The 27,328-nt window shown below is 39.7% G+C and overlaps 1 protein-coding gene across 2 annotated transcripts in view; it reads left to right on the top strand.

The window, feature by feature from the left end:
- Positions 1-27,328, top strand: part of DIP2B (disco interacting protein 2 homolog B) — a 217,815-nt gene that overhangs the window by 179,383 nt on the left and 11,104 nt on the right. For both annotated transcript variants that reach the window (XR_013998293.1, XM_081130198.1), the window contains exons 21-34: positions 72-199; positions 1,957-2,071; positions 5,397-5,598; positions 10,953-11,062; positions 11,198-11,278; positions 14,854-14,977; positions 16,521-16,642; positions 17,950-18,061; positions 20,387-20,496; positions 20,986-21,116; positions 22,707-22,875; positions 23,698-23,868; positions 24,911-24,972; positions 25,890-25,947. Coding sequence is in view for 1 of the 2 variants with exons in the window: in XM_081130198.1 (XP_080986324.1) it covers positions 72-199; positions 1,957-2,071; positions 5,397-5,598; positions 10,953-11,062; positions 11,198-11,278; positions 14,854-14,977; positions 16,521-16,642; positions 17,950-18,061; positions 20,387-20,496; positions 20,986-21,116; positions 22,707-22,875; positions 23,698-23,868; positions 24,911-24,972; positions 25,890-25,947 (1,695 nt within the window). In the remaining variant the exon portion in view is untranslated. The remainder of the gene's footprint in view (positions 1-71; positions 200-1,956; positions 2,072-5,396; positions 5,599-10,952; positions 11,063-11,197; positions 11,279-14,853; positions 14,978-16,520; positions 16,643-17,949; positions 18,062-20,386; positions 20,497-20,985; positions 21,117-22,706; positions 22,876-23,697; positions 23,869-24,910; positions 24,973-25,889; positions 25,948-27,328) is intronic.

Here is a 27,328-nt window from a genome sequence, read left to right as displayed (position 1 = left end):
AGGCGGGAAGTAAAATATCAGTTTTACCATTTAAATTATGGAAATTAAGGTAAATCATTGTTATCTTTCAGGGCAGCTTGGTGTTTGTGGTTGGAAAAATGGATGGGTTACTGATGGTTAGTGGTCGAAGACATAATGCTGATGACATTGTTGCTACTGGATTGGCTGTTGAATCAATAAAGACGGTTTATAGAGGAAGGTGAGTAGTGCAAAGTTCAAATGTTAACATTTTCAGTAGAATCTAAATATATCTATCGGGTGACCTGAGTTGTATTCTGTAGGTTCTCTTTCAAATGATTAGGTTATTTTTGGTTAAGTATAGCAGAAACCAGGCTTTGAATGTTTGTCTTAAACCAGCTGGTTTTTTGGCTATAATTGAGAGAAATAAGACATAACATATCCTGTATTTCAGTTTTTCATTATTACTATTTGTTGAGTCTTGAGGACTGAGGAGGATTCTAAAATGTTGGAGTTCCTACATTCCTTCCATACGGAAGTAGTCCCATTCAGTCTAATTGAGATAGATGCTACTCTGTAGAGTTTTACATCTAAGAACTGTTTTTCTTACTCATTTCTAACTAATTTATTATGTCATTTTAACACAGAGATTGACATAGTACATAAGTGCTAATTTCAAATTCCATGGATGAAGTCAATTAGATATCCTTTTTTCTTTGCTTATTAATTCAAGAAAAGGTTTTTGGTACATATTTGAATAATTGATGTCCTGTTCAGTAGTTTATAATCATGGATATATGTTTTTAAAGCAGTCTTGCTATCCCTTTAGTTGTGAAGAAGAAAAATGAATTAAATCAATAGAGAGCCAGTTCTTGAAATGTGTAATTTTTTGTCATGGCGTGGCTTCCTATGAGGTGTAAACTCCATGGGGCACTAGACCTTCTGTCTTTGGGCACAGCTATATTCCCAACACGCAGCACAGCACCTGGCACACAGTAGGTGTTCATTAAATATGTATGGATAAAAGGAAGGAAGGGAGATGGTCAGGTGTGCAGGTATATTCACATCTCCAGTGACTTCCCATTATTTCATGCACTCATTCAAGAAATATTTATTGGATGCCAACTGCATGCCACTGTTCTAGATGTTCACAGTGGGGTATTGAACAAAACAGGCCTTGTGAAGCTCACATTCTCATTGGGAGAAACAGATAGTAACCACATAGGGAAAAAGATAACGTATGAGATGACAAATACTATGCAGAAAAAGCATAGGGGTGGGGGTGTGCTTGCTAGCTTATGTAGGGCAGTCTGGGGATGCCTTACTAGTAAGGGGACGTTTGAGAGGAGACCTCACTGAAAACATCCCCCTCCCCTTGGCCTGCCAGGTCCTCCGTGACCGCCTTGGCCTGGCTCTGACCTCTCCCCATCACTCTCTGCTTCGCCACTCCGCTTCAGGCACACTGGCCTTCTTGCTGTTCTTCAAACCTGCCAAGCTCGTTCCTACCTCAGAACCTTTTCGCTTTCCGTTCCTTCTGCCAGGAAACCTCTTCCTCCAGATCTCCGCGTGGCTCGCGTCCTCACTTCATTCAGGTCTCTGCTCCAGTGTCCGCTCCTCAGCAAAGCGCTCCCCAACCACCTGCCTTCACAGTATGCCCCGCACACCGCTCCGCCCCCTCGCCCTGCCTTAGTGTCCTCCTAGTGTATATTACAACATGACATTCTTTTATATGTGTGTGTTTGTTCTGTCTTTCTGACATACAAACTCCATGAAGACAGGCCCTGTGTCTTATTTATCACTGTGTCCCACATTCACGACAGTGGTGCTTAATACATGTTTTTTGAGTCCTCGTTTTGACAGTAATGATTGTACATTTTCTTTTCTAAACTCATTCTTGGCTAGTGTGGTGGGGATGTCCCTTCTCTGTATTTCAACTGAGCAAAACAAATAGGACTGGTTGTGAAGGGAGTCCTGATGTGTTTGATCTGTCTCTCTTAGAATTGCTGTGTTTTCTGTGTCTGTATTTTATGATGAGCGCATTGTGGTGGTTGCGGAACAAAGACCCGACGCTTCTGAGGAAGATAGTTTCCAGTGGATGAGCCGGGTGCTACAGGTGAGCACACCTTGGGTCTTTGTTGGGACAGGTTGGCTTTGTTGTCAAATGTGGCAGCAATCCCTGATTTTCTTTGATGGACTAGTTATGCCACCTTATTTTTTTCTTGCCAGCCACCACTTAAATATTCTGGGTACTATTAGCAAAATTAGATAATTAATACCATTTCTCCTTATGGACCACATAGTATTTTTCTGCTCAGGTTGCCAAAAACAATTGAATTAACTCGTCTCAGCAAATTCTTTCACTTTTTGTTTCCTGAGTGTTTACAACTCATGAAAGTTTTAACTGTCCATATGTGGAACACGTCTTTGACAGTAATCAGTCCACTTATCAACAGCTACAATCTCACTACATGTTAAAAGTGGTGCCCAGAGTGCAAGGGATCCAAGAAAATATAGGATGCTGTTCTTACTTTGAAGGGCTTTGCTGTGGATGTAGAGATCAGGCGACATAAACCATTCCAGAAAGAGAAAGATTTGGGTTCAGTATAAGGGATATGTTTCTAGAGGGGGCAGGGTAGAGTGATGAAAGGTGTCTGGTCTTCATTAGAATCACACTTTGAATTCCAGCTCCATTCCCCACCACATTCGTGCCTTTAGGCAAGTTACTTAACCTCAGTGAGCTTATTTCCTAATCTATGAAGTGAGCATGAAATTATTTATATTATAGAGCTATTAGGAGGGTTAATTGATAGTAATTAGATAATTAATTGAAGCATTTACTGCCCACATTCAGTAAAAGATGATGGTGATTATTAGTAGTAGCAAAAATAACAATCATAAGCATAATCTCCAATAAGGAGTTTAGAGAGGCCCACTCTATCTTAAATAACATTCCCTTTTACTCTCTGTCCCCTCACTCTTCTTTATGTCTCTGCTTAGTACTTGTCACCATATAAGTATGTTTATATTTATTGTTTTCTACATCTACTATATTATAAGCCCCATAAAGGCCAAGAACTTTATCTCTTTTGCTCCCTGCTCAGTCCCCAGAACCTGTTAACTATGCCAACACGTCATCATCGTAGGCTCAGTAAATGTTTGATGGATAAGTGGAGGGTCTAAAGAAAAGATGGACTGTCCTTGCCATAGCAGCTTATATGCCATTGGGAGTGTTCCCAACGTCCATAACTTAATCTGCTTGGGGCATTTGGATCTATTAACTGCCTGTTAGTGGTAATGTAGAAATGATGCAATCATGAGATGGATGATGGGGCTAGATGACTTTTAAGATTTCTTCCTGTCCTTAGGGTCTGTGATTCTGAATTATCAGCTGGCATAGCATAGGCTATTTGTAGTGGAAAATCAGAGAAAAGAGAATCTACTGCAGATACACTAGACAGGAAAGACTATGAAGAAGGTGTGACTGGGATGGCTTCTGAAAGATGACTAAGAACCAGATTTGCAAAGAGAATTTTTTTGGTACTTTTCATATTTTCAATAAACAAACTGCTTATTTCATTCAGAGTGAACTTTGGGGCATAAAGGTTGAATCTTGTAGTGAATTATGTTTTTTCCTATCACAGGAAATGGAAATTCCCCAACATATTTGTTACTTTTCCCTGGAAAGCAACAATAGGAATGAAATGCTGTGCTAACTTACTAATCCGAATTCTTGTAAAAGGCATTTGGGATCTGATTTGGGCATGAAATAAGAGGGCATTATTTTTGCAGTCTTTGTAGCTTCTCAGCTTAGAGCACTTGGATTTGTAGTAGACCAGTAAGGATACCATATGTTCTGGTAGGTAGAGCCCAGTGGCAGTTTAATTCTAGGTCTATGTATAATAAACTAAATACCTCATTGAGCACCTTCTAAGGAAGGTGGTCAGTAGACAGCCCCCCAGATGGTGTATTGGGCAGGGAGTCCAGGCTGTGTGGAACATATTTGCTAACTTCCTGTATACTCTCAGCTACCAGAGACTTGGGGCCTCTGACAGACTGGCCACTTTCCACTTGGCTCTGTTGGTTAGTAGGATAGTCTAAGGAGCAGTGATTTTCAGGATTATTCTTGTGCCCTTTAAGTTGTTTCAGTAAAAGGTCTTGCTCATCTATTATGACTCTTGCATTCGTCTCCTAAGACTGTATCTCCTTTTCAGTAAGACTTATGGGTAATACACTGGAACCCTCTCAGCTGATATGTTTGGTTGGTCAGTTAGTTTTAAAAGGTGGTTGAAGCAAAAAATAAAAATGTAAAAAGAAAAAAAAGGTGATTGAAGCAACCTTTATGTAATCTTCCGTATGTCCCTTCCTTCATTTCAGTGCACAAAAGAAACTGCAGAGCTGTTATTCTGTGGAGCATTTGAGATCCTGCTCCCAGCATATGTTGTCAGTTTGGCACAAATAAACATAAAAATTCTCTTTAAAAATAAAAATAAAAGGTGGTTGAAGCAGGAAATCAGAAATATGAGAAATGTTTCAAGTATTAAATTTTAACACAAGACGTATAAACATGCTTTTATTTCATATAGAGTAGTATATGAGTACACCAATTTGAGTTCCAGGTTAAATTACTTTCATAAACGACATCCAAATGCATTGTCTTTGGTTTCTGGTTTCATTTCCTTTAAGTTAGACTAGGACATGACTGTTTGAAAAGGGACTAGAACACATAATCCTTACCTCTTAGAACTAACTTGCCCATACCTATCAGTAGTAGTTTTTTTAGGAGCTTACCTTTAATAAGTCTTTCCAAAGCATAACTCTTTCTGTCATTTTAATATGTCAGTTGATTTAATGGTTAAGTAAATTACGTGAACAATAACAAGAACAACTGGCATAAAATGGGTAGAAGCAAGCACATCTGATGCTAGGCAAGCACACAGGTGCATGACCAAGAGCAGAAGTGCTCTTACAGAGCTGGTGGCCGTCAGTGCTCAGTGTGTGGTAGGCCTTGCTTGCTCAGATGCCTTGCAGAGGGGATTCCTGCTAACTTGGTGAACCACTTAAGCAGGGGCCTACTTACAGAGCTTCTGCTGTATTTATAATAAAAATACTTTGTCATAATTTAATTGAGCTATATTGGGCAGCTAAAATATTAAAAGAACCAAAACAAATTTGTAGGTTTTTCACATTCTGTCTCAAGAGAACACATTGAGGCTTGCAAATCAGTGTTCACCTCTGCCCTTTTAGATCATATCTTACCCTTTCTCTTGACCTCTACCACCACTGAAAGGATTAGGTACTTTTAGATATAGGGGATCTTAATCTATCAGATTCTAGACCTAGAATAGAACGGATAGAGAAAGAAATAATGGCTTATGTTAGGGAGATGTCAAGTGTAGTAAAATTAATCTCGCTGAATATTTTTCTTTTTATTTTTCTAGGCAATCGATAGCATTCATCAAGTGGGGGTTTATTGCCTCGCTCTGGTGCCTGCCAATACATTGCCAAAAACTCCACTAGGAGGGATCCATATATCTCAAACAAAACAGCTGTTTCTGGAAGGATCTCTACATCCGTGCAATATCCTCATGTGCCCACATACATGTGTGACCAATTTGCCAAAACCCCGGCAAAAGCAACCAGGTAATATGCTGGCTTTGAAGATGTAATATTAAGATTGTAAATTCAAGAAGCAGAGTTTTTCCAGCATGGTTCTTTCTCTGGAATTAGACTTTATCAGCTGACTGAGAGCAGGGAGGTCTGAGACCCTGCAGAATAGGCTTCTCTGGGTTCACTGTTGGCTCCCTCTTCTGAGGGATTCTTCGCAGCGTTCCTCCCTTTCCCCTTCATGTAAGATAAGGAGTCAGGATGATCAGAATCCCAGTTTCAGAAGTAGAAGTAGAATCAGAAAAGCTAGTATTTATTGAGTGCCTACTAAAAGCCAAATTTTTATGTTTTACAAATGTGATCCTAAAGCTTTGCCCCCAGCTGTGGAAAGTAAAGATCAGGAAAGTTAAGAATTGTGCCCAAAGTCATATAGCTAGTTAGTGGCAGAGGTGAGAGTCACACTAATTGTGACTCTAAAATCCACACTTTGAATCATTAAGTTACACTGCCTTTCTGTTGGGACCCTCTTACCTAGAGTCATCCTTCATTCATTTTTAGGGGTCTGATTTGGGCCAGTAACAGCTCTGAGGGGAAAGATGCTTAATTCAGAAGTTTTCTGAATTGTAAGCACAGATAAATAGCATGTTTGGCATTTGCCGTATTCCTATGATTTCACGATGCAGATAAAAGTATATGAATTGCCATATGGAAAATAAAAATAAAACAAATAGTCAATTTCACCCTTTTGCCTAATTTCTGAGCAGACCTAGGTTTCAGTGCTGAGTTAGGAGGCTACAGGCAAGAGTAGTTGATTGATGGTCAGTCGTGTTATCTGTTCAATCCAACATGAAATCATTATATTTTATTGATGCTTTTTCATTTAATTGAGAAGTTAATGAGAGGTTCCTGGTTTTCTGTACGCCTTAAAACACTTAAGAGTCCAAATCTGGCCTTTACAGATCCTGCTGCCACTACCCACACACACTCACTCTCTCTTTTATATATATATATATCTTTATTGATTTCAGAGAGAGGAAAGGAGAGGGAGAGAGAGAGATAGAAACATCAGTGATGAGAGAGTCATTGCTCGGCTGCCTCCTGCACGCCCCCGACTGGCGATCAAGTCTAACCCCAATCGCTTGGATCCTAGGTGAACCCTCAACCACTGAGCCACACCCAGCTGAGCACACTCACTCTCACACACTGTGTACATCGGCACATCAGCTTCCAACTGTGCTAGGAAGAGAAGATAAAAGTGGGAAGATAGGAAGAAAAGGGAAGCCTGGCATTTAACTATATTTCTGTAAGACAGCTTTTACTGAAAAGTAAACATGAATGTACAATAATAAAACATGTAAGCCTCTGACTCTCTAGGTATTTTTATCACGATATTAAGATGTTAATTTCTGCTCTGCAGTAGTTATTACATCAGTTGTCTGGTGGCTAAGATCGTATCACAGTTGCTTATCTAGATGTTATTGTCAGTTCACCAACTAACCTTATCTTAGTAACAGTGTGTGTAGAGTTAAAGTATATATGATATTTATTAGTTTCTGCTAGTGGAAATAACAGTTTATGGAGGCTAATATTCTAAAGGGGCTGTTAAAATCAAGAAGTCTGTATATTACTAATTGAGAAATGTATAAAAAGAAGTATCTTCATATTACCTGCCTAAGTATTTGACAGATGTATAAAACATGCAGTTCTTCTCCATCTCAAATCCTGTTACATTGAAGTCCTACATTTGTCATATGAGTAAAATCCTATTTAAATTGCACCTTTAACAAAACTTTTATGTCATAGTAGATGCTTAAAAACATTGTTTTTGCTAGCCAGATTTCATCTAATTTTATTAAATGATAAAACCTATCTAAAGATTTGTTCCTAAGCCCACATGGGCATAACATTCACATGCCCGATAAAAAAAAAAGCATTAGGTTTAGGTTCTGTGTTTTTGCTGTGATTACCTGCTAAGATCTTAATGGGTCAGATCAAAGCAGTTTGAAAGTCATGGGATAAATGAGGTGGAGATGATGTGGGTATCACATGACAGGTTGGGCCTTAAGAAGACTACAGAAAGTTGTGGAGATGGGTAGGAATGAGATTTTTAAAAAAGGAAAGGAGAGGCAAAGGAACATGGAAAAGTGTTAAGGCAGTCCAGGGGGAAAAAATCTCATTGAGATACCATTGGAGCTGTTGTCTAAAGAATGAGAGTGTGTTAGGACTGATTTTGGCTGCAAGTTTCAGAAAAACGTAATAGCAATTTAAGCAAGAGACAAGTTTATCTCTTTTTCAGGTGAAAGAAAGGCAGAGCTGGACAGCCCAGGACTAGGATGGCAGCCCCTCAATCATTATGGTTCTAATTTCCCACCTTTCTGTTATGGCATAGTATCAGCCAACTATTATTACAGAAATGCTGCATACCAAATAACCCTAAGGCTCAGTGACTTAAAATAAGAAGCATTTATTTTTCGCTCCTGGGATGTGGATCTGTGGAGCTTAGCTGGATCAGCTGGGCTTGGCTTGGCTCCAGGCTGTAGGTTGGGTTAGAATTTGTTCCATGTATCTCCTTATCATGGGACCAGCAACTACCTGGGCCATATTTTTCTCAAGGCAGATGGCTAAAGCAAGAAGGCAAGCCAAATCACACAGGCATATTTAAAACTTCTGTTTGTCATGTCTTCTAACATTTTATTGTCCCAAACATGCCCAATGTCAGTGGAGCAGAGAGTTTACTCCTCCCACAGAAAGGACAGGGAGGAAAGGAAGGGTTGTAAGAAAATAATGCAGTCTTCCACAGGCTGCCTGACCTCTACCCATCGTTCCTGCGTTCCAGCCAGCAGGTGGGGAAAAGGCAAAGAAGGGCATACTCTCCCCCTTTAAACACATTTTCTAGAAATTGTATATATTATTTCCTCTTACATATTATTATCCCATTCTAAAGAATATGGTCTTTACTCCAGGCATTTGCCCAGCTACAAACTGGGGATTCTGTTTTGAAGAGAGAGGAGGAGAATAGACATTGGGGTTGATGACTAGGGTTTTTTGCCACGGGAAATGTAGTTTCATGGGAAAATAAGGCATATTTACAGATACAGCAGTGTCAGCATTATCCTCCTACATGTTACTGCTTTCAGTTATTTTTTACTTTCTGTGACCCATGGGCTTAAGAAATGATGCTCCTGAATTATTATTATTATTATTATTTTTAATATTTATTTATTGGTTTCAGAGAGAGAAAGGGAGGAGAGAGAGAGGGAAGCATCAGTGATGAGAGAGTCATTGATTGGCTGCCTCCTGCAGTACCCTCACTGGGGGATCCAGCCCGAAACCCAGGCATGTCTCTGACTGCGAATTGAACCGTTACCTCCTGGTTTATAGGCTGACACTCAACACTGAGCCGTGCCAGCTGAGCTGTTATTGTAAACTATTCTGAAAAATTCACTTTTTTAAATGTCACACTTTTATTATTTTACAGTGTGAATCCAGGATTGGGGAACTTAATCAAATACACAGAGTCTTGCCTATATAAAAGCCTCTTCAACACGATATATCCGTAACTTATTACGGTTTCTTAGGAAGGGATTTTGCATATTATACTTAAAATTGCAGTATGGCACTTTTTTTTTTTTTTTAAAGAGGAAAGGAGAGAGAGAGAGAGATAGAAACATCAATGATGAGAGAGTTGTCATTGATCGGTTGCCTCCTGCACGCCCCAGACTGGGGATCGAGCCCACAACCTGGGCATGTGCCCTGACTGGGAATTGAACCAAGATCTCCTGGATCCTAGGTCGATGCTCAACCACTGAGCCATGCCTGGCTGGGCACAATATGGCACTTTAAACTAAAAGTGTTCAGCAGTCAGAGTGTTGGAGTATTTTACCCTTTTTTAATTTTTTATTTGATTTTAAAAATTTTAAATGTTTTATTTGAAAATAATTTCACACAGAAGGTTGCCAAATTGTGCAAAGAATTCCCTTGTACCCTTTACCCAGCTTTCCCAACTATTTAAAAGTGATTCTATGATTTAAGTGATTTTTTTTCAGATGCTTCAGTATATTCAGGCACAACAGATTTTAGCAATAAAAGATACTTAGTATTAATCTAAGCATAGTATCACCATTGTTCAAAACTCAGCTGACAAGTTTTGTTATCTTTTAGCCGCCTTAGTTTGATTCGTTAGTCTTAATCTTTAAGTGACCACTAAGGAAAGCATACAGAACACTAGCACTTTTTTTCTTGAAAGAGGAAGAGTTCTCCCTTTTTATTTTGAAGTGTCAAACCTATGGAAAAATTGAAAAAATAGTATAATGAACACTCATGTACCTTCTTCTAGGTTCACTAATTGTTACCATTTTTCCCCCTGAACTCTTTGAAAGTAGATTGCAGGCATCATGGCACTTTACCCCTAAGCATTTCAGCAATGTATCTCCAAAGAACAAATCATTCTCCTAAAATTTTCCTGATCAACCATAATGCCATTATCCTATTAAGAAATTTAACCTTGCCCGGCTGGGCATGGCTCAGCAGTTGAGCGTCGACCTAGGATCCAGGCGATCAGAGTTCGATTCCCAGTCAGGGCACATGCCCGGGTTGCGGGCTCAATCAGTGACTCTCTCATCATTGATGTTTCTGTCTCTCTCTCTCCCTCTCCTTTCCTCTCTCTAAAATCAATAAAGATATATTTACAAAAAAAAGAAATTTAACCTTAATATAATGCTTTCATCTAATAGTTCACAGTCCATATTCGCATTTCTCCACGTGTTTGTTATAGCTGAATTTTTAAAAATCCATTATCCAGTCAGGGTTATAAATTGCATTTGGCTGATATGTCCTTTAATTTAGAACCTCCTCCCGGCTTTATTTTGTCTTCAAGACATGGGTGTTTTTTAAGAGTTCAGGCCAGCTGCCTTATAGATTATCTTACGATCTGGATGTCAATATTCACTTTTAATAAAGCACTTCTGATATTCCTAATGCATTCACTCTCAGTCCTTATAGACAGCAGATTTCTTTCCAGACCATTCATTACTGTTAAACCCACTCTTAGGGCTGTGTTATGATTGGAGCAGATGCAACCAACTGTTACCTCCTGAGAGTGAAAACTTCCCTATACCTAAGCTATAGGAAGCTACCTGCTCTCCTTCACCACCACCCCCAATTCCCATCTCTCCTGTGGTCCTGTTTTGTTTTTGTATTTATTTGTGTATGTGCTTATTTGGTTGCTTTTCCCCACTAGAATTCAAGCTCTTTGTCTTGTTTGTTCCTGTGTTCCCAGTGCCTAGAAAATTGCTCAGTCCATTTGAACCAGTTTTGGTCCGTCTGAAAATGCTCTGGGGTATACAGCTTGAATTCCCATCTCCAGAGTTGAATTTTGCCTTTACTTACAGGTGTAGGCCCTGCTTCTGTGATGGTTGGCAATCTGGTTGCTGGAAAACGCATAGCACAAGCTGCAGGAAGGGATCTCGGGCAAATTGAAGAGAATGATTTAGTGAGGAAGGTAAGTTTTCAGAAGTGCAGTTTTTATGAACAAGTCAAGGACAAAACTTAAACTTCAGGTAGCAGGTGGAAGATGTGTTATCCAACTTTTAAAAAGTTGCCGACCCTTATTCTTTTCTCTGTTTTGTGGCTTTAGCACCAGTTTCTGGCAGAGATATTACAGTGGCGAGCCCAGGCAACTCCTGACCATGTACTCTTCATGCTCTTAAATGCAAAGGTATGAAAACATTTGTATATCAACTCAGCTGAATGTTGTGGGAGTATCTTAGGCACTCTTGATCTCTTTCTCTCATCAGAAAATTTCTGTTGCCAACTCTGAGGAAGGAGTTACTGTTTTACCCTTTTTTTGACCTGTGAAGATAAATTGTGCAATCATTCAAGGTTGAAATGGGACCTCCTGCTGTCTCTTCTTGTGTTACAATCGAGTCATCTTTGTTCAGCTCTGTTAGGGATGATGGGGCCAACAATGTAATTACATAGGTCTACAGATGTGTGGAATATATTATGTCACGTAATTTTTTTACCCAGTATGACTTTTAATTCTTTGATTTCTCCCTGGAAGAAAGTGACTTTAGAGCAACATTTTTAAAACCAGAGTTATTTTTGGTACATACTTAAGTTGTTTATTGCTAACAGATAAAAAGCAAATTGAAAATTATTCAAGCATGCATTTAACTACTGCTTTCTAATGATGGTCCACCAGAATACTGTATTTTTTAAGTTAAACATCCTGTGGGAGTCTGCTGAGATGTTTGTTTTAATGGCTGAGTCAGAGGCTAAAAGTACTGTAATCATGGCACATAGCAGTATTTCTCAGCAGCAGGGGGAAGACTGCAGGGCCTATTGGAATCTCTTAGGGGACTTCCCCAAATTGCCGCCTTCTGCCCTGGCCCCCTTGAGTTCTGATATATTTTAAACACATGTGCGCGTGCACATACACACCCCTTTGAGAATTTCTGCAGTGATAGAACTTAATGAGAGGAATATGCTGTGCATCTTACTGAAAAGTCATTAAAAACTTTAAGAGCCACTGCTGTGTAGTAGAAAACTTTTGGACTTCCTTGCTCCACCTCTCCATGTAGTGGGCTTCTCTTCAAACCCATGGTTCAGTAGAGTCCTTCCATTTCAGTAAGATGTTAATCCAGCATACTTCTTGTTCCACTTCCACGCTTGGCTGTAGTTAAAGTTATGGCCCTGTGAAATTCATAGCCCAGGTATTTATTAGTGAGCATAGTTTAAATTTGCTTCTTGCTTGGAGAAGTAATATATATGGGTGACTAAAGAACATGTAGTCCGTTTGTTCTTCTCTGTACTCTCACATTTTACCTTAGTTTCAGCCAGACTACCAGAAAGCTTAGTAACCATATAGCATTGTTCCCTCATGCCCAGAAAATGGTTTTTTTACTGACGTTTAGTTTGCTGCTATACCATGGACCAAAACGAAGAATGTAAGAAATGGCCTTACGAATTGAACCCAACTTTTGCCGAAGGGACATTTATTTTAGTGTTAAAATCCTAATGTTCCATCAGATAGACAATTGACTAAATAAATTACGGTATATAAACATGATGAAATACTACTTAGCAATTCAAAGCAGTATTATAGAAGAAAATATGATAACCAAGAAAATAGTACTCATAATGTATTAAGTAGAAAAAATAGGATTAAACTTTAATAATAATTGAATACTTATTGAAGACCCTGTTCTGGGTGCTTTATATTTCATAGTTCACTTCAAGGTTGAGGAAACTGGGGCACAGAGACGTAAAATAACTTGCCCAAGTAGTAGGGCAGGAAGTTAGCTCTTTCAGTTGAACCCAAGCTGGCTTCAGAGCCCACTTTCTTAACTACGGCACTACACCGCCTCTAGGAGATAGGATGATGATATAACTTCTTAAAATTTTTATTTTTTATTTATTTATTTTAATTCTTACTCGAGGATATGTTTTTGTGGTTGTTGTTTTGTTTTTATTTTTTAACTTTTTTATTGATTTGAGAGAGAGACATCGATTTGTTGTTCCACGTACTTATGCATTCATTAGTTGCTTCTTGTATGTGCCCTGACTGGGGATCGGACCTGCAACCTTGGTGTATAGGGATGACTCTAACAAACTGAGCTTCCCAGCCAGAGCTGAGGATATGTTTTTATTGGCTTTAGAGAGAGAGGAAGGGAGGGGGAGAGAGAGACTGGGGGAAAGAGAAAGAGAGAAACATTGATGTGATAGAGCAACATCAATTGGTTGCCACTGACACACACCCCGGGTATGTGCCACAACCCAGGTATGTGCCCTGACTGAAATCTAACCTGTGACCCTTCAGTGCATGGGACAACGCTCCAACCAACTGAGCCACACCAGGCAGGGCAGATATGATGCCTTTTTAAAAAAATGTTGCTTGTGAATTTATATATTATATATAGTCCTTTTTTTTTTAAAGGAAAATATATACTGATTACATCTTATGTTTATCTATATTTTCCAGATTTTCTATATATAACCTGTCCTATTTTTATATTACTGAAATAAAAATGTTATTTTTAAAAGAAACTGTTCAGTAAAACTTGTTTTCATCATGAGATTTTTTGAGATACACAGTTATAGTAATTAGGACCGTGTGGTATTGGCAGGACAAAGAGCAATTTGGCATTATCCACTAAAGCTGAAGACAGGCATACTCAATGACCCAGCATTTCCATTTCTAGGTCTATACCTGACCAAATATTTATGTACCGGGATATTGTATAAGAATGAGTGTTTGTCAGCAATAGAATGGATGAATAAATTGTTGTGTGTTCATACAGTTAAATATACAGCAACAAAAATGAATGAATTATACCTAGGCACTGCAGCATAGATGACTCTTAAGATAATGTTGAGAGAAAGAAGCAAAGCACAGAAGTATATGCAGTACAATTCCACTTATATGAAATTCAAGATTTCATGAGGGTAAAAATATAAAGAAAAAGAAGTAAGCAATTACCATTAAAAAGACAAGAGAGTGGTTACCTATGGAGAGGAGAGAAGGCTGACCCGGGCGGGCTCATGGGGGTACTTTTGAGTTGCTGATAGTGGCCTCTTTCATGTCGTGCTGGTTTTTATACAGGTGCTCACTTTACAATTTTTTATTAAGCTATACATTTATATTTTGTGCACTTTCCCATTTGTGGGACATTTTTACAAGGGAAAGGAGGTTTAAAAAGCCCAGCTTAGTGAAACTTGAATTGATAATAAGGATATTTATGAAGACCCACAGGAGAAATTATTCTCAGGGTCAGGAATAGTTGGCCATCTTCTAATCTGCTAATCTTTATTAATAGCCAGTGATTCTGATTAATTATTAATGTTTTGTTTACATCTTTGCTGTTAGAAACTCAGAGCCAAATATGTGCTTAATTAATCCCCAGCACAAGCACATGACCTCATGGCCAGCATTTATTGTCCTGACCTCACTGTTGCCCTCATCCTACTTTCAGTTCCTTTGTTTTCCCTTTACTCTTGTTTTCTCACTTAAATAAAAAATCCTTGTGTGTTTTTAAAGCTGTTTTAAACAAGAAAGACAACAAGTACTTACATTTGACTTAAGTTAATGTTGATATTCCCTAAGTACCTTTAGACATTGAAAAAGAAAAGATATACCACACATGTCTTTTAGCACTGGAGGAATTTTCACTGGAGTTGATAACTAGCTAAAAGTAATCTACCAGGGCACAAGCCTTTTAGGTAGAATGTCAAATTGGCTATACTTGTTACTGTTTTATTTTCGTAATGAGCTATACTTCCTCCTGTTTAAAGGGCACCACTGTGTGCACAGCCAGCTGCCTTCAGCTTCATAAGCGAGCAGAGAGGATTGCGTCAGTGCTTGGTGATAAGGGACATCTAAATGCAGGCGACAATGTGGTGTTGCTCTATCCACCTGGTAAGTGTTGAATTGGTAGACTGGACTTAAGATCTATTACTAGACTACAGACTATACGAGGATAGGAACTCAGGGCCACCATATATGACCATGTAGGCTGTGCACCTCCCAACTCAGGAAGTACCTTGCACATAGGCTAAAGTGCGAACTAAGCCTCACCCCTGAGGTTATGCAGCAGAATGGCTCTTTGGGGACTGGGTCTGTTGTATTTACTTTTATATTTTCGTTATCTAGCATAGTTCCTAGCACTATGGTAAATATTGAATGAATGAATGAATGAATGAATGAATGAAGACTTCCTGACTTTTGAGATGCTTTGTTTCTAGGAGTCTTCGGGAATGGGACCATTTTACCCAGTTTCCAAAAGAAAGTTGTCCAGGAACTCTTTTGACTTTAAAGTCTTCATATCATGGTTGATATGTAGTATTCCTCTACTATTGCTGTTTTCATCTTCCATGCTCTAATTTAATTCAACAACCTTTTCTTCCCAGTAAGAGGGACTCAGAATTATTTGATGACAGTTTGATGTAAATATTCAAAATTTTGGGTGAAATACTTGAGTTGTCCCTTTCTTTATTCTTCTGTCACCTGGCCCACTCATATATTCAGCCTTCTTTTGTCTTTTGTATCCCTTATTTCATTTTGCTCTGTGATTACTATGCTATTTTATTTACATTGATACTAAGATTTCTTAGAAGGTCATCTGTAAAAGAATCCCTTCTATGGTGTGCCTGTGGATACTGTCTTTTATCTACCAGTTTATTATGACATGGTGATGGGGCAGAACACTTCCTGAGGAGGCCACCTGTCATGTCCCGATGTTGCAGAGTCTTCTTCAGACTGAGTCACACTTTGCCTCCCTAAAACTTATACCCACTGATGGAGCCACACGTTAGAAGTCTAGTTGCTCTTCACATAGTGGCCTTCTACATATTTAGAGAAAACTCAGGTGCTTGTCATCTCCCCTATGCCCATTCTTTTATTTATCAAGTTCAGTGTCCCTAATTTCTGCAGTTAATTCTAAGTGACATCAAGTAATGATACCAAAATACCTTCTTCAGATATCTTTCAAGAGTTGTTGTTTTTTAATCTTCACCTGAGGATATTTTTTCCATTGCTTTTCAGAGAGAGAGAGAAATGTGAGAGAGACACATCGATTGGTTGCCTCCCGCACGTACCCATATCAGGGCCGGGGATTGAGTCTGCAACAGAGGTGCATGCCCTTGGCTGGAATCGAACCCAGGACCCTTCAGTCCAAGGGCCTACACTAACCACTGAGCAAAACTGGCTAGGGCAAGAGTTTTCTTCCGACTTCCTTTCTTCTTATTGAATCTTGGCTTTTCTCTCTGTTTTTTATCAGTTGTTTCATATGCTTCCTCCTTTCCCTTCTATTCCTTCTTAATTTTCAAGTTTTCTTCTGCTAGTATATCTGTTAAGTTATGTTCTAAATAACCCATTTGGCACATGATTTAATAAACTGGTTGGGGAAGATGTGCCTTTTAGTTTTGCAGTGATGCTAGGCAGCTAATCGACTGTCTTGCAGGCATCGAGTTAATCGCTGCGTTCTATGGCTGCCTGTATGCGGGGTGTGTCCCTGTGACCGTCCGGCCTCCTCATGTTCAGAACCTTACTGCCACATTGCCCACAGTCCGCATGATTGTTGATGTAAGTACAAAGTATACCTTGTCCTCATCTCATAAAATCCAGATTCAGACAACTAAGGATCTTTACTAATTCTCCAGTTGTGTTGAGTCAGAAAGTCAAATCTGTCTCCTGTAAACAGCCTGTTTTTCCTTAATCTGACCAGTGACCAGCATTATTCAGTGAAGGAGTATGGGAAAGTGATTATTGGTGAGATACAGAATTGTGTGCACTTATCATGAACATTAAAGGCAAAGCTATCGTAGTAATTCTCCATAAAACTTGTTTTTCCCCTCTTTTTATTTTTCATTTTGATTGATTTGAAAGAAACATTGATTTGTTATTCCACTTATTTATGCATTCATTGGTTGACCCCCCCCTTTTTAAAATAAGTTCTCATATTTCTTTCTGTACAATAACCAAGGTAATTCTATATGCCAAACTGAATTCTCCCCAGTGTCAGGTTAGTTTAATTTTGGTTAATTTTATAAACTGAGTATATATACTATTTAGTATAGTGTTAAAAAGTGTCCAGATATTGCTCTGGAAGTGACAGAAGTTTGTACAGAATATGAGAATTGAGGAAAATAAGGTAAGTCTTTATTGCATCATATCCTAATGTACTTTAAAGCAAGGAGTTACAAAATTCCAATTTATGTAACGGTTGTTTCTTTAAGAACTGCTGCTCTGTCAGCAACTGGAGCCTGCAGCATAAAAACTGTGTTCACCATAGATGATTTTATTACAAAGTTCGATTCAGCAAAATGCCCTTGTCATATTCTGCAAAGTAGGCCAGAGTAGCAGGGAGGGAAGTTTCCTCCCATCGACGCAGTTTATGGGGAGGTCATTCATTTTGCTTCCACGTGGGGGTGAGCAGCAAAGCTTAGCTTCTATGAAAGCACAGAGTCCCTCAAATTCAGGGTATGTTCTAGGTCTAGGTAGTTCTACCAACCATTCATTAAACTATTGCAAACACTAACTCCTTCCCTGAGCATTACAAAAATCCATGTTAATATTTTATTTTGGTCTTCATGAAACCAAAAGCTTGTGGGATCCATACTGAGATTATAACTATGGAATATTTGAGAATCACTGTTGTAAACAAAACTTGTGTCATGAACAAGTCCATCATTAGGCAGTTAAGTATTACACATGACCAGGACAAGTGTAAGGGGAAGCACTGACCTCCATTGTCCTGTGTGTGTTTTTTGAAAAACTGATACTCTCCTGTCCAGTGTGGTGTGTGAGTTGCTTTTAGCAGCAGCTACAGCCTCTGGTGCTACATGGGGGCTAAGCCTCCTGGTGCTTATATCTCTTCATTTGTTTTCTAGGTCAGCAAAGCTGCCTGCATTCTCACCACGCAGACACTAATGAGGTTACTGAAGTCCCGAGAGGCGGCCGCAGCTGTGGATGTGAAAACCTGGCCAACCATCATTGACACAGGTGAAGGGGAGATTTTTCCAGAGTTGAAGGAACAAGAGCATTTACTCCCTGAAAGTTCCTAGAATCTTATGCCAAAGATGTTTATGTAGGTCTTACATCACAACACATTCCCTCTGCTAAGACAGAGGCAAAACTTAACATCCAGTCAATTTGCATTACCAAAAGGCTGAATACTGCAACATTCAGATCCAAAGAAGCAGATCACTCGAAACAAAAAGTGTCTTGCTTTTACTCTTGGTGTCATCAAATGGCAGTTAAGTTTTTATGCTGGATAGACCATGTACATGTAGGGCCATGTAAAACACTGAGATCTGACATAGTCTAGATCTACGTGTGATATAATGGAAACAGCACTGGACTAGGAGTCAGAAGACCTGGTTCTAGTTCAAGCTTCAGCACTTACTCTCTGTAGAACCTTGTCTGAGATTACCCTTTTCTAAAATACTACCTACTCTTGCCTGACGCCCATACTTATCGAGAATATCAAATGCAATATGATATGAAAGTTCTTTGAAAACCATAAAGTTTGCATGAATTTTAGATGGCATTTCTACTAAAGAAGGGAATAAGACACAGGGCCACCTGGAGAATGGTGGGATAGGGGAGAATGTGAGTTATGGGGTCAAGTAGATGGGGTTTAAATCCTAATACTCTGTTCCTCTCTGAGTATCCCCACTAACTTGGGCAAAACTTTTTATAAAATGGGGTTTTTAATAACTGCCTCGTGGTGTTGTAAAATGACATAATGTAAAGCACCTCACACATAATCATAACATCTTTAATTGCGCCCTTACTCTGTGCCAGACATCTAACGTGTATTACCTAATTATCCTTGCACCAACCCTATTGGATCAGTGCAGTTCTTACAAAGAAGAAAACAGAGGCACAGGGAGGTTAAGTGGTAGCATGGACATTCAAACCCAGTCCGTTTGGCTCTCTTCCCAGCCTCTTAACCATTAATTTCCTCCTTAACCTGTTTTCAGTAAGTACCACAGAGTGTCCACCTCAAGAACATTTATATGAGTTTAAATGCAGGGATGACGTGTTTGTGGTGGTTGTGTGCCAGATGCTGAACTAGATTTTTTTTGCATGTGTTACTTAAGGACATAAGCACATAATAAATACACAAATAGATTGCGTTGGTGTTAATGATGCAGATAGATCTACTATGGTTATTGGATTCATTCACATTTCAGAAAGGCCTAAAATACAGTCTGTGATACAGACACCAGGAGGTTTCTTTAGGCACATGAATGACCCTCCCCTACACAAAGGTGGGTTGAAGGTAATAGAAAAAGTCTTTGATTTGACCAGAAATGGGCACCCAATAATATAGAGATTTAAAAGTCAGAGTCAGAATTGTTTCTTGATCCAGAACCATTGAGGAGGCGTGGTTGGGCCAGACGCTTCCTTGATAACCTTGGTTTTGACATACATATAAAGCAAATTTAGGGGGAAAGGGACGAGTATATAAGTAAATGAGCAAAGGAAAATAATTCCTAATTCTAGGTTAACATTCTTAAAAACCTGCCCTGTTAACTTGGAGAAAAACAGCCTTTAAGCAGTCATGATTAATATAACATGCACTAAAAAGTAAAGAACAAACTTTAACTTGAAACCAGCATGATAACAATAAGCTTTTTGAGCATTTAGTCAGTTGTTTTCAAATTGCTTTGTGTGAATTAACTTCCCAACAATTCTGTGAGGGTAGATAGTATTACCATTTTAGAGCTTAGGTAACAGACACAAAGAGGTTAAATAACTTTAAGGTCACATCACTGAAAAATGGCAGAGCTGGGATTTGAACACCCGCAGTCTGCTTCCTTAGTTTTCAACTACTATGTTATATGCCCGGCCGGGCGTGGCTCAGCAGTTGAGCATCGACCTGGGATCCAGGCGATCGGGGTTCAATTCTTGGTCAGGGCACATGCCCAGGTTGCGGGCTCGATCAATGACTCTCTCATCATTGATGTTTCTATCTCTCTCTCTCCCTCTCGTTTCCTCTCTCTGAAATCCATAAAGATATATAAAAAAAAGAAAAGAAATTATCAACTACTATGTTATAATTCCCCTCACTAAACCTTCTAGTAAATACATTTGCCTGATACAGTTTTGCTTATTTATATTGCCTAGCAGTGTCCTTAACTCCAGCCTCCGGCTAAGAGTGACTCACATAAGCTGCTTGGTTAAATACGAGAAGCCTAAGCTTTAGCAAATCCTGAAGCTAAATTTGGCCATAGCAAGGCCACAGAAAACCAATTCAAGAGCAATGATTTCATGTTCCAACATACGTGATTGACATCAGATTTTTTCTTTTCCTTGCAGATGATTTACCCAGGAAGAGGTTGCCTCAGCTGTATAAACCACCCACTCCTGAGATGTTGGCCTATCTTGATTTTAGCGTCTCTACAACGGGCATGCTTACAGGAGTGAAGGTAGAGTAGTCTGGATATATTCACTCACTCACTGGATGCTGGTAAAATGCCAGGCCTGCAAAAATAGAGATGACCACTACCCCAGGGACTTCGATGTAGAGGCCAGCTGGTTGTACCAGAGACCAGGAGGCGGGGGATCAAGGGTCCCAGCTATATTTAAATAAAAGCATCGGCTCTTCCGGAATAAGTTATCCCAAGGAATTTGTGCTATGCCATGACTCGACCTAGCATAGAAGCTAATAGATAATGAGAGTTACAGTTAAAGATGGATGAAATCACAGGTTCATATTTCATAAAACCTCAGTATTGACTAACGAACAGAAATTTGTTACCTTAAGTTAGACTTAGATTAAGCTTTTAGAACCAGTGAAAAATACACATCATTTTAAGGAGTTTGGGGGACTCGAAGTGCCTCAAAACTATTGTTGGAGCTGTTTTTCTACCTGTGGGATGCCTGTTCCATCCTGTTCCATGTTCCTTACTTTCCAGATGTCCCACTCTGCAGTCAATGCTCTCTGTAGAGCCATCAAGCTCCAGTGTGAGTTGTATTCCTCTCGGCAGATCGCCATCTGCCTCGACCCTTACTGTGGACTTGGCTTTGCACTCTGGTGTCTCTGCAGGTAGGAATGGAAAAGCAAAGAAACAATTTGCAGGCATGTCTGTGGGGGCTGTAATCATCTCATCCTTCCCTTTGCTCCCTTAATTTGGTAAAGTTTCAATGAAATGTTGATTTTTCCAGAATTTCTGCACCTAATGTATCTCTGATGTTGGTTTAGTTTTTGTGTTCCCTTTCTTTCTTTTCTGTAGTTTTATGCTTCATATAAAAGATTAGTGATCTTATTACCTGTTCTCTGCTCCATCCTGTAATCCTCATTTTAGAAGTAGAGCCAAGTAGAAGGATGATACTTGGGTGAAATATGTCATGCTTTGTCAGCCAGAACGCACCCCCTAGTACTGGCAGGAAGGAATATAATGAGGTGGGACAATAGCATGTGGCTGTAACATAGCACGTCCGTCCTGGCCAGATTGTTTCTTATGGAATAGTATATTGCCACTCCTTCCACTCTCCACCCAGGGACCCTTAGCTCACGCCTACATGTTCACCTTCTAGACAGACATTTCCATGAGTCCTTCACACACGCTCTTCCCCTTCTGTGTCTCCATCTCAGGATGGGATCATTCACCTCAGGACCCAAATTATCTTCAACTTCTCTGTCTTTATGTCTCACATCCAGTTAAATGTTATGTCTTTTGGCTCAGTTGTTCCTAAACCTACCTATACATAGGAGTCACCTAGGGGTCTAAAAAAAATCATTAATGGGCCTTCTCCAGACTTACTTAGATCTCCAAAGGTGGAGACCACAATTCCAATATTTTTTAAATACAGGATTCTTGGGCTCCTGGTGATTCTGAAGTTGAGGATTCGTGACTGCAGATTATACATATGATATGTGACTCTGCCATTCCTTCCCCTTTATCCCGTTGCACTGTTGGGGGTCAAGCCCTCGTCATCTGTCACCTGGACTATTGCAGTCTCTGCTAACTGTCTCTCAGCCTTCAGTGTCTCATGTCTCCAACCCCTCCTCCATGTTGCTAGTTTTGCCCCATCATAAAGCTGCAGTGACTGCCTGCTGGGTAAAGTCTTAAGTCCTTCATATGATAGTTAAGCCCTTTCACAGCTTGATCCCAGCCCTTCTGGCTTCACTTCTCACCACTCCCCCATGCATCCTGTGCTCTTGTATTTCACACTGGGATACTATTTCTGTCAACCTTAAACACACCATGTAATTTTATACCTCTTTGCATTTGCATATGCTGTCCCTCTACCTGGAATACTCCATCACCATCCTCACTTCCTCCAGCCACTGTCAAGTTCCTGCTTGTTTTCCAAGCCCCAGCGCAGTTGTCACCTACACCTTGAAACACCCCAGCCCTAGCTTTCCCAGTTTGAATGACTTGTTCTTTAATCTATGATCCTGATGTCCTTTATTCACATCTCAGGTACTATATGTACCACAGTCTGCTTCATTTTATAGTTACTGTGTCTTGTGAGTTGCATATGAACGAGGCTGATTCTTAGACCTTGATGTCTAATATGGCCCTATGCTGTCCTTCGTGCTCAGTAAGCATTTGTTGAATTGATGCTGTTCTAAAACATCAGGATATCTAGGATGATTTGATGATGTCAATTCTTGCCTTTCTTTATGCAGTGTCTATTCAGGTCACCAGTCCATCTTAATTCCTCCTATGGAGTTAGAAAACAACCTTTTCCTCTGGCTTTCCACCGTCAACCAGTACAAAATAAGGGATACGTTCTGCTCCTATTCAGTGATGGAGCTGTGCACCAAAGGACTTGGGAACCAAGTGGAGGTGCTAAAGGTAAGAAACAGTTGCAATAAGTAGCCAGTCCTGAGAGGTTTTAAAGAAATGGGCCAGGTATGATACTGAGTAGGGGTTGACAGACATATCTGCTTGGTTTTTTTCTAGGCAGGCAATCAGGTGTTTTGTAAACCTCAGGAAGTTTATCTCTTCTACTTTCTAATTTAATTCACTCTTTCAAAGTTTAATGTGAGTCTTAATTTGTGGAGAAGGTGAAACTGGTTGGGAAGCTGAATGGAAGTGACAATGTAAAGATGAAAGGGAGCTGTTACCTGCAGTAGGATTTTTCCCACTAGAATTTGTAACCTCAGAATATTAGAGATTGGGGACTACCCCAGAGACAGAAGGGTAGCTCATTCATGTGTGTATCCAGCGATCATGTGTTTGACCAGCATATGGGAGAGTCAGAAAACACCGGATTCTATTTAATAGAGAAATGTGACCTTAAGAAGGAAAAAAGAGACAAGAGATTTGATCTCCAGGGTACTAGGTTTCTGTCCTCGTAGTCCTATCTCTCCAATTTGAAGTAGGGAGAAATATAAGGTATAGAAATGGGGTTGGATAAAAATGGATTGCTGGGGATCCTAAGATTTTTAGATGAAAGCAAAAAGAAATAAGAGAATGAGCACATTTAGCAGCAGGTAATGACTTTAGCGGAATGCCTTGGCATTTTCTGAGAACTTTTGTCTTTTCTCTGGGTGTCTGAGATGAGAATACACAGTTCCTTGGCTTTTCCTAACCAAAGAGATAGAGCAATGGCATTAACTATTCAGTTCTTTTGTGATCCTGCTAACTTCAGCTCACATGCATGGTGTCTTACAGACCAGAGGAATCAACCTCTCCTGCATCCGGACGTGTGTGGTAGTGGCCGAGGAGCGGCCCCGTATTGCCCTCCAACAGTCCTTCTCCAAGCTCTTTAAAGACATCGGCTTGTCCCCTCGGGCTGTCAGCACCACTTTTGGATCAAGAGTCAATGTAGCAATATGTTTACAGGTGACTGTTATAAAATTTTGCTTGGGAACAAATGGAAGGGGAATGTGTGGTGCTCTGGAGCAGAGAACTCGAAAACAGACTGCCTGGCGTGAGCCCCAGTTCCACTTACTTGCTATGGGACCATGGGATTTTTTATTTGGACTTTGCCATGCCTCATTTTGCTCATCTGTAAGATGAAGAGAATAATATTGTCTTCATAGAGTTGTTCTATAGAACCAGGGAGCTAATAAGTGCTGCATGCTTGGAGCTTTTTCTGGCATTTGAGCACCCATGTAAATATTTACTCTTAGTAGTAGTTTTATGGTCCACAACAATGACCGAACATTTCTGAGTCCTGTCTGAGTTTTATTTCTTCTGTTTTTCTGTCTCCTCCAAATTTTAAAACTTTTTTTGCAAAGGAAGTACAAATTAGCCTGTATTTTTTTCTCCAGACAGATGGCAACTTTGACATGTTATTCCTGGTGGGTAAATAACAGAAAAGAACTGAGTCTGATTTTACATAGCTTGGAGACGAATGAGGAAAATATGGGCATGGACAAGAGTGAGAGTATGAGAAGGTGTACATGGGTGGATACTTGCAGGTCTTCTGTGACCATGGTCAAAGACTTTTAAGTAGCATCATGATGCTTTAACTGTGGAGTCCAATTGTGGGCCCCTTGTTGTCAGCTTGGGCCAGTGTTGATTTTTAAAACTCATGGATGCTGACCTTTCTCGTCCATGCTTTGAGTCCAGGGATGAGGACTGTCCTCAGCCTGGTAACCTTTTAGTGCTTCTCTAGCCTCTGTAAGAAGGGCCCTGGCCCACTCTCCAGAGGGAGGAAAAGAGAGAAACATGAGGATAAGGCCAGGCCATGAGTCTCTTATAGGTATTGACTGTATGTACCCTGGCTCATCTGGTTGAAGAGAGGATGAGCTTTCAAAATAGAGTTTGCATTTTTTATGTATATGGCTAACTTATCTATTTCTTTATTTAAAAATATGAAATATGGAAATATAGACATTTAAATTTTAAATAAACAATGCATTGATTTATTTTTCTTTAGGGAACCTCAGGGCCTGATCCAACTACTGTCTATGTAGATCTGAAATCATTAAGGCATGACAGGTACAGTAGATTTATCTTGCTCATTCCCTAGTAGAGTTCCGAAACATGAAAAGCTCTGAGCTTCCAAAAAACCAGCCCTCTTCCTCACCCTGTTGTTTATATCTTCCAGGAGTGATGGAAAGAGGGAGAGAATTTGTTTTCATTATTAATACCTGAAAATATTTACATTTATAAGAAGAAAGCTTTAATTCTCACAGTTGTTGCACTGTTCTTTAATATTAAGATGTAATACTTAGTTCCTGCCTGTGTAAAAGTATTTTGATGTAAATTAAATCAAAATGGATGGACACTTTCCTCAGAAAGTTTAAAAATAAAAGATGGGACAAAAAATAATAACAATAAAAAATGAGACAGACAAGATAAATGAGGCAGAGTAGGGCTTTTGAAACAACACTGTATCTGAACTCCAGGAGTAAAAGCCTTCCTCCTTATCAGCTTACAAGGGAATTTTAGCAGTGTCCCAAGGTGAGCACCTGGCCCAAAGGCTCTGTGACTCTTTCCCAGGTCCCACTGACGTCAGCTGTGTTCAGTGGTGTGCCCCAGCATTGACCCGGCCTGCACAGGTAGCGATCTCCCAAGTGCAGTGGTTCTCAGCCTGGGGAGATTTTGCCCTCAGAGGACATTTGACAATGTCTGGAAACGTTTTTTGGTTATCACAACAAGCAGGTTGCTACTGACATCTAGTGGGCCTGGGATGTTGCTAAACATCCTGCAATGCACAGGATAGCCCTTCACAAAAAAATTATAACAAAACATTATCGGACCCAAAATGTCAGTAATGCTAAGTTTGAGAACCTGCTCTAGCATAAGAAAGGGAGACAAATTAGATGTCTTGGGAAGGCACTGTGTAGCTGTAGTACACATGGCGCAATCATCTTTTAAAAGGCTTATATATAGTAAATGTTGTTCTTCTGCAGGGTTCGTCTTGTGGAACGGGGTGCCCCCCAGAGTTTGCTCCTTTCAGAGTCTGGAAAGGTAATTTGTTTTGTTAATCATTGGAAAGGTGGTCTGTGTGGAGAAGTGGTTTATTTTAAAGAAACCTGAAAGCATATCATATATTAGTCCCCAGGGCAAGACTTAATTGAAATCTGGAGATAATTCAACAATTTCAACTGAGCCAGTACTTTCACATAAGAAGAATACTCGATTTGAACTTTCTTAATTTTCATACATTTTTTAAAATCTTACTAACATGTTATTCTTATTTGCCAAACCAGCAATATTTAATGTTCATTATAATCAAGGTGGAGAGATGAACAAAACTTAAAAAGGAGCCAATTCTATCTTTATAAATGTTACAAGGAGAGAAATAGGACAGCAGGTAGGGGAAGGGTATGGTTTAAGATCAAAGAAGACATACACATGTTCATAGTTCAAAAGGAAATCCAAATAGGGAAGAGATTAAAAATATTCCAGTGATTATCTATGGGGATAAGATTTCTTAGATTAGAATGAGGCTTTAAAATGTTCAAGGAGCCTGGCCAGGCATGGCTCAGCGGTTGGGCATCGACCTGGGATCCAGGAGATCGCGGTTCGATTCCTGGTCAGGGCACATGCCTGGGTTGTGTGCTCGGTCCTCAGCAGGGGGCATGCAGGAGGCAGCTGATCAATGACTCTCTCATTACTGATGTTTCTATCTCTCTCTCTCCTTCTCCCTTCCTCTCCCTGAAATCAATAAAAATATATATTTTTTAAAATTGTTCAAGGAGAGATTTAATTGTTGTCTTAGTTCATTTGGGCTGCTGTAACAGAATACCAGAGCAGGTTGGCTTATAAACAACAGAAACATTTCTCACAGTTGTGGAGTCTGGGACATCCAAGATCAAGGCACTAGCAGATTCTGGTGAGGGATTTCTGGTTCATAGGTGGCCATCTTGTCACTATGTCCTCACATGACAGAAGAGGCGAGGGAAATCTCTGGGTCTCTTTTGTAAGTGCACTAATCCCCTTCATGAGGGCTCTGCCCTCCCGACTTAGTCATCTCTCAATCTCCTGATACCATCACATTGGGGATTAGGTTTTCCAGTCCTCATTGGGAACCTTTAATCTGTAGCAGTTCTGTTTTTTTTATAGTTTCATTATTTTAATTGAATTTATTAGGGTGGCATTGGTTAATAAAATTATGTAGGTTTCAGATATACAATTCTACAGTACAGCATCTGGTATATGGTATTGTGTGTTTCCCTCCCGAAGCAGTCTGTAGCGGTTTTCAACCATTGACTGAGGATGATAGAACATCAGCATAAGCTTTTAAGTTTCTTATCCCTTTGAAGAGATTGTGATGATGCCTCAGAGTCCCTTCTAGTAATTCTGAAAGGCAGAGGAGAAAATCAGGAAGAAAAGAGGGACCCTGCCT

The sequence above is a fragment of the Miniopterus schreibersii genome (genome assembly GCF_964146895.1).
Source record: "Miniopterus schreibersii genome assembly, chromosome: 2".
Taxonomy (NCBI): Eukaryota; Metazoa; Chordata; class Mammalia; order Chiroptera; family Miniopteridae; genus Miniopterus; species Miniopterus schreibersii.
Note: the sequence above shows the minus strand (reverse complement) of the source record. Positions and strands in the feature narration are given on the sequence as shown.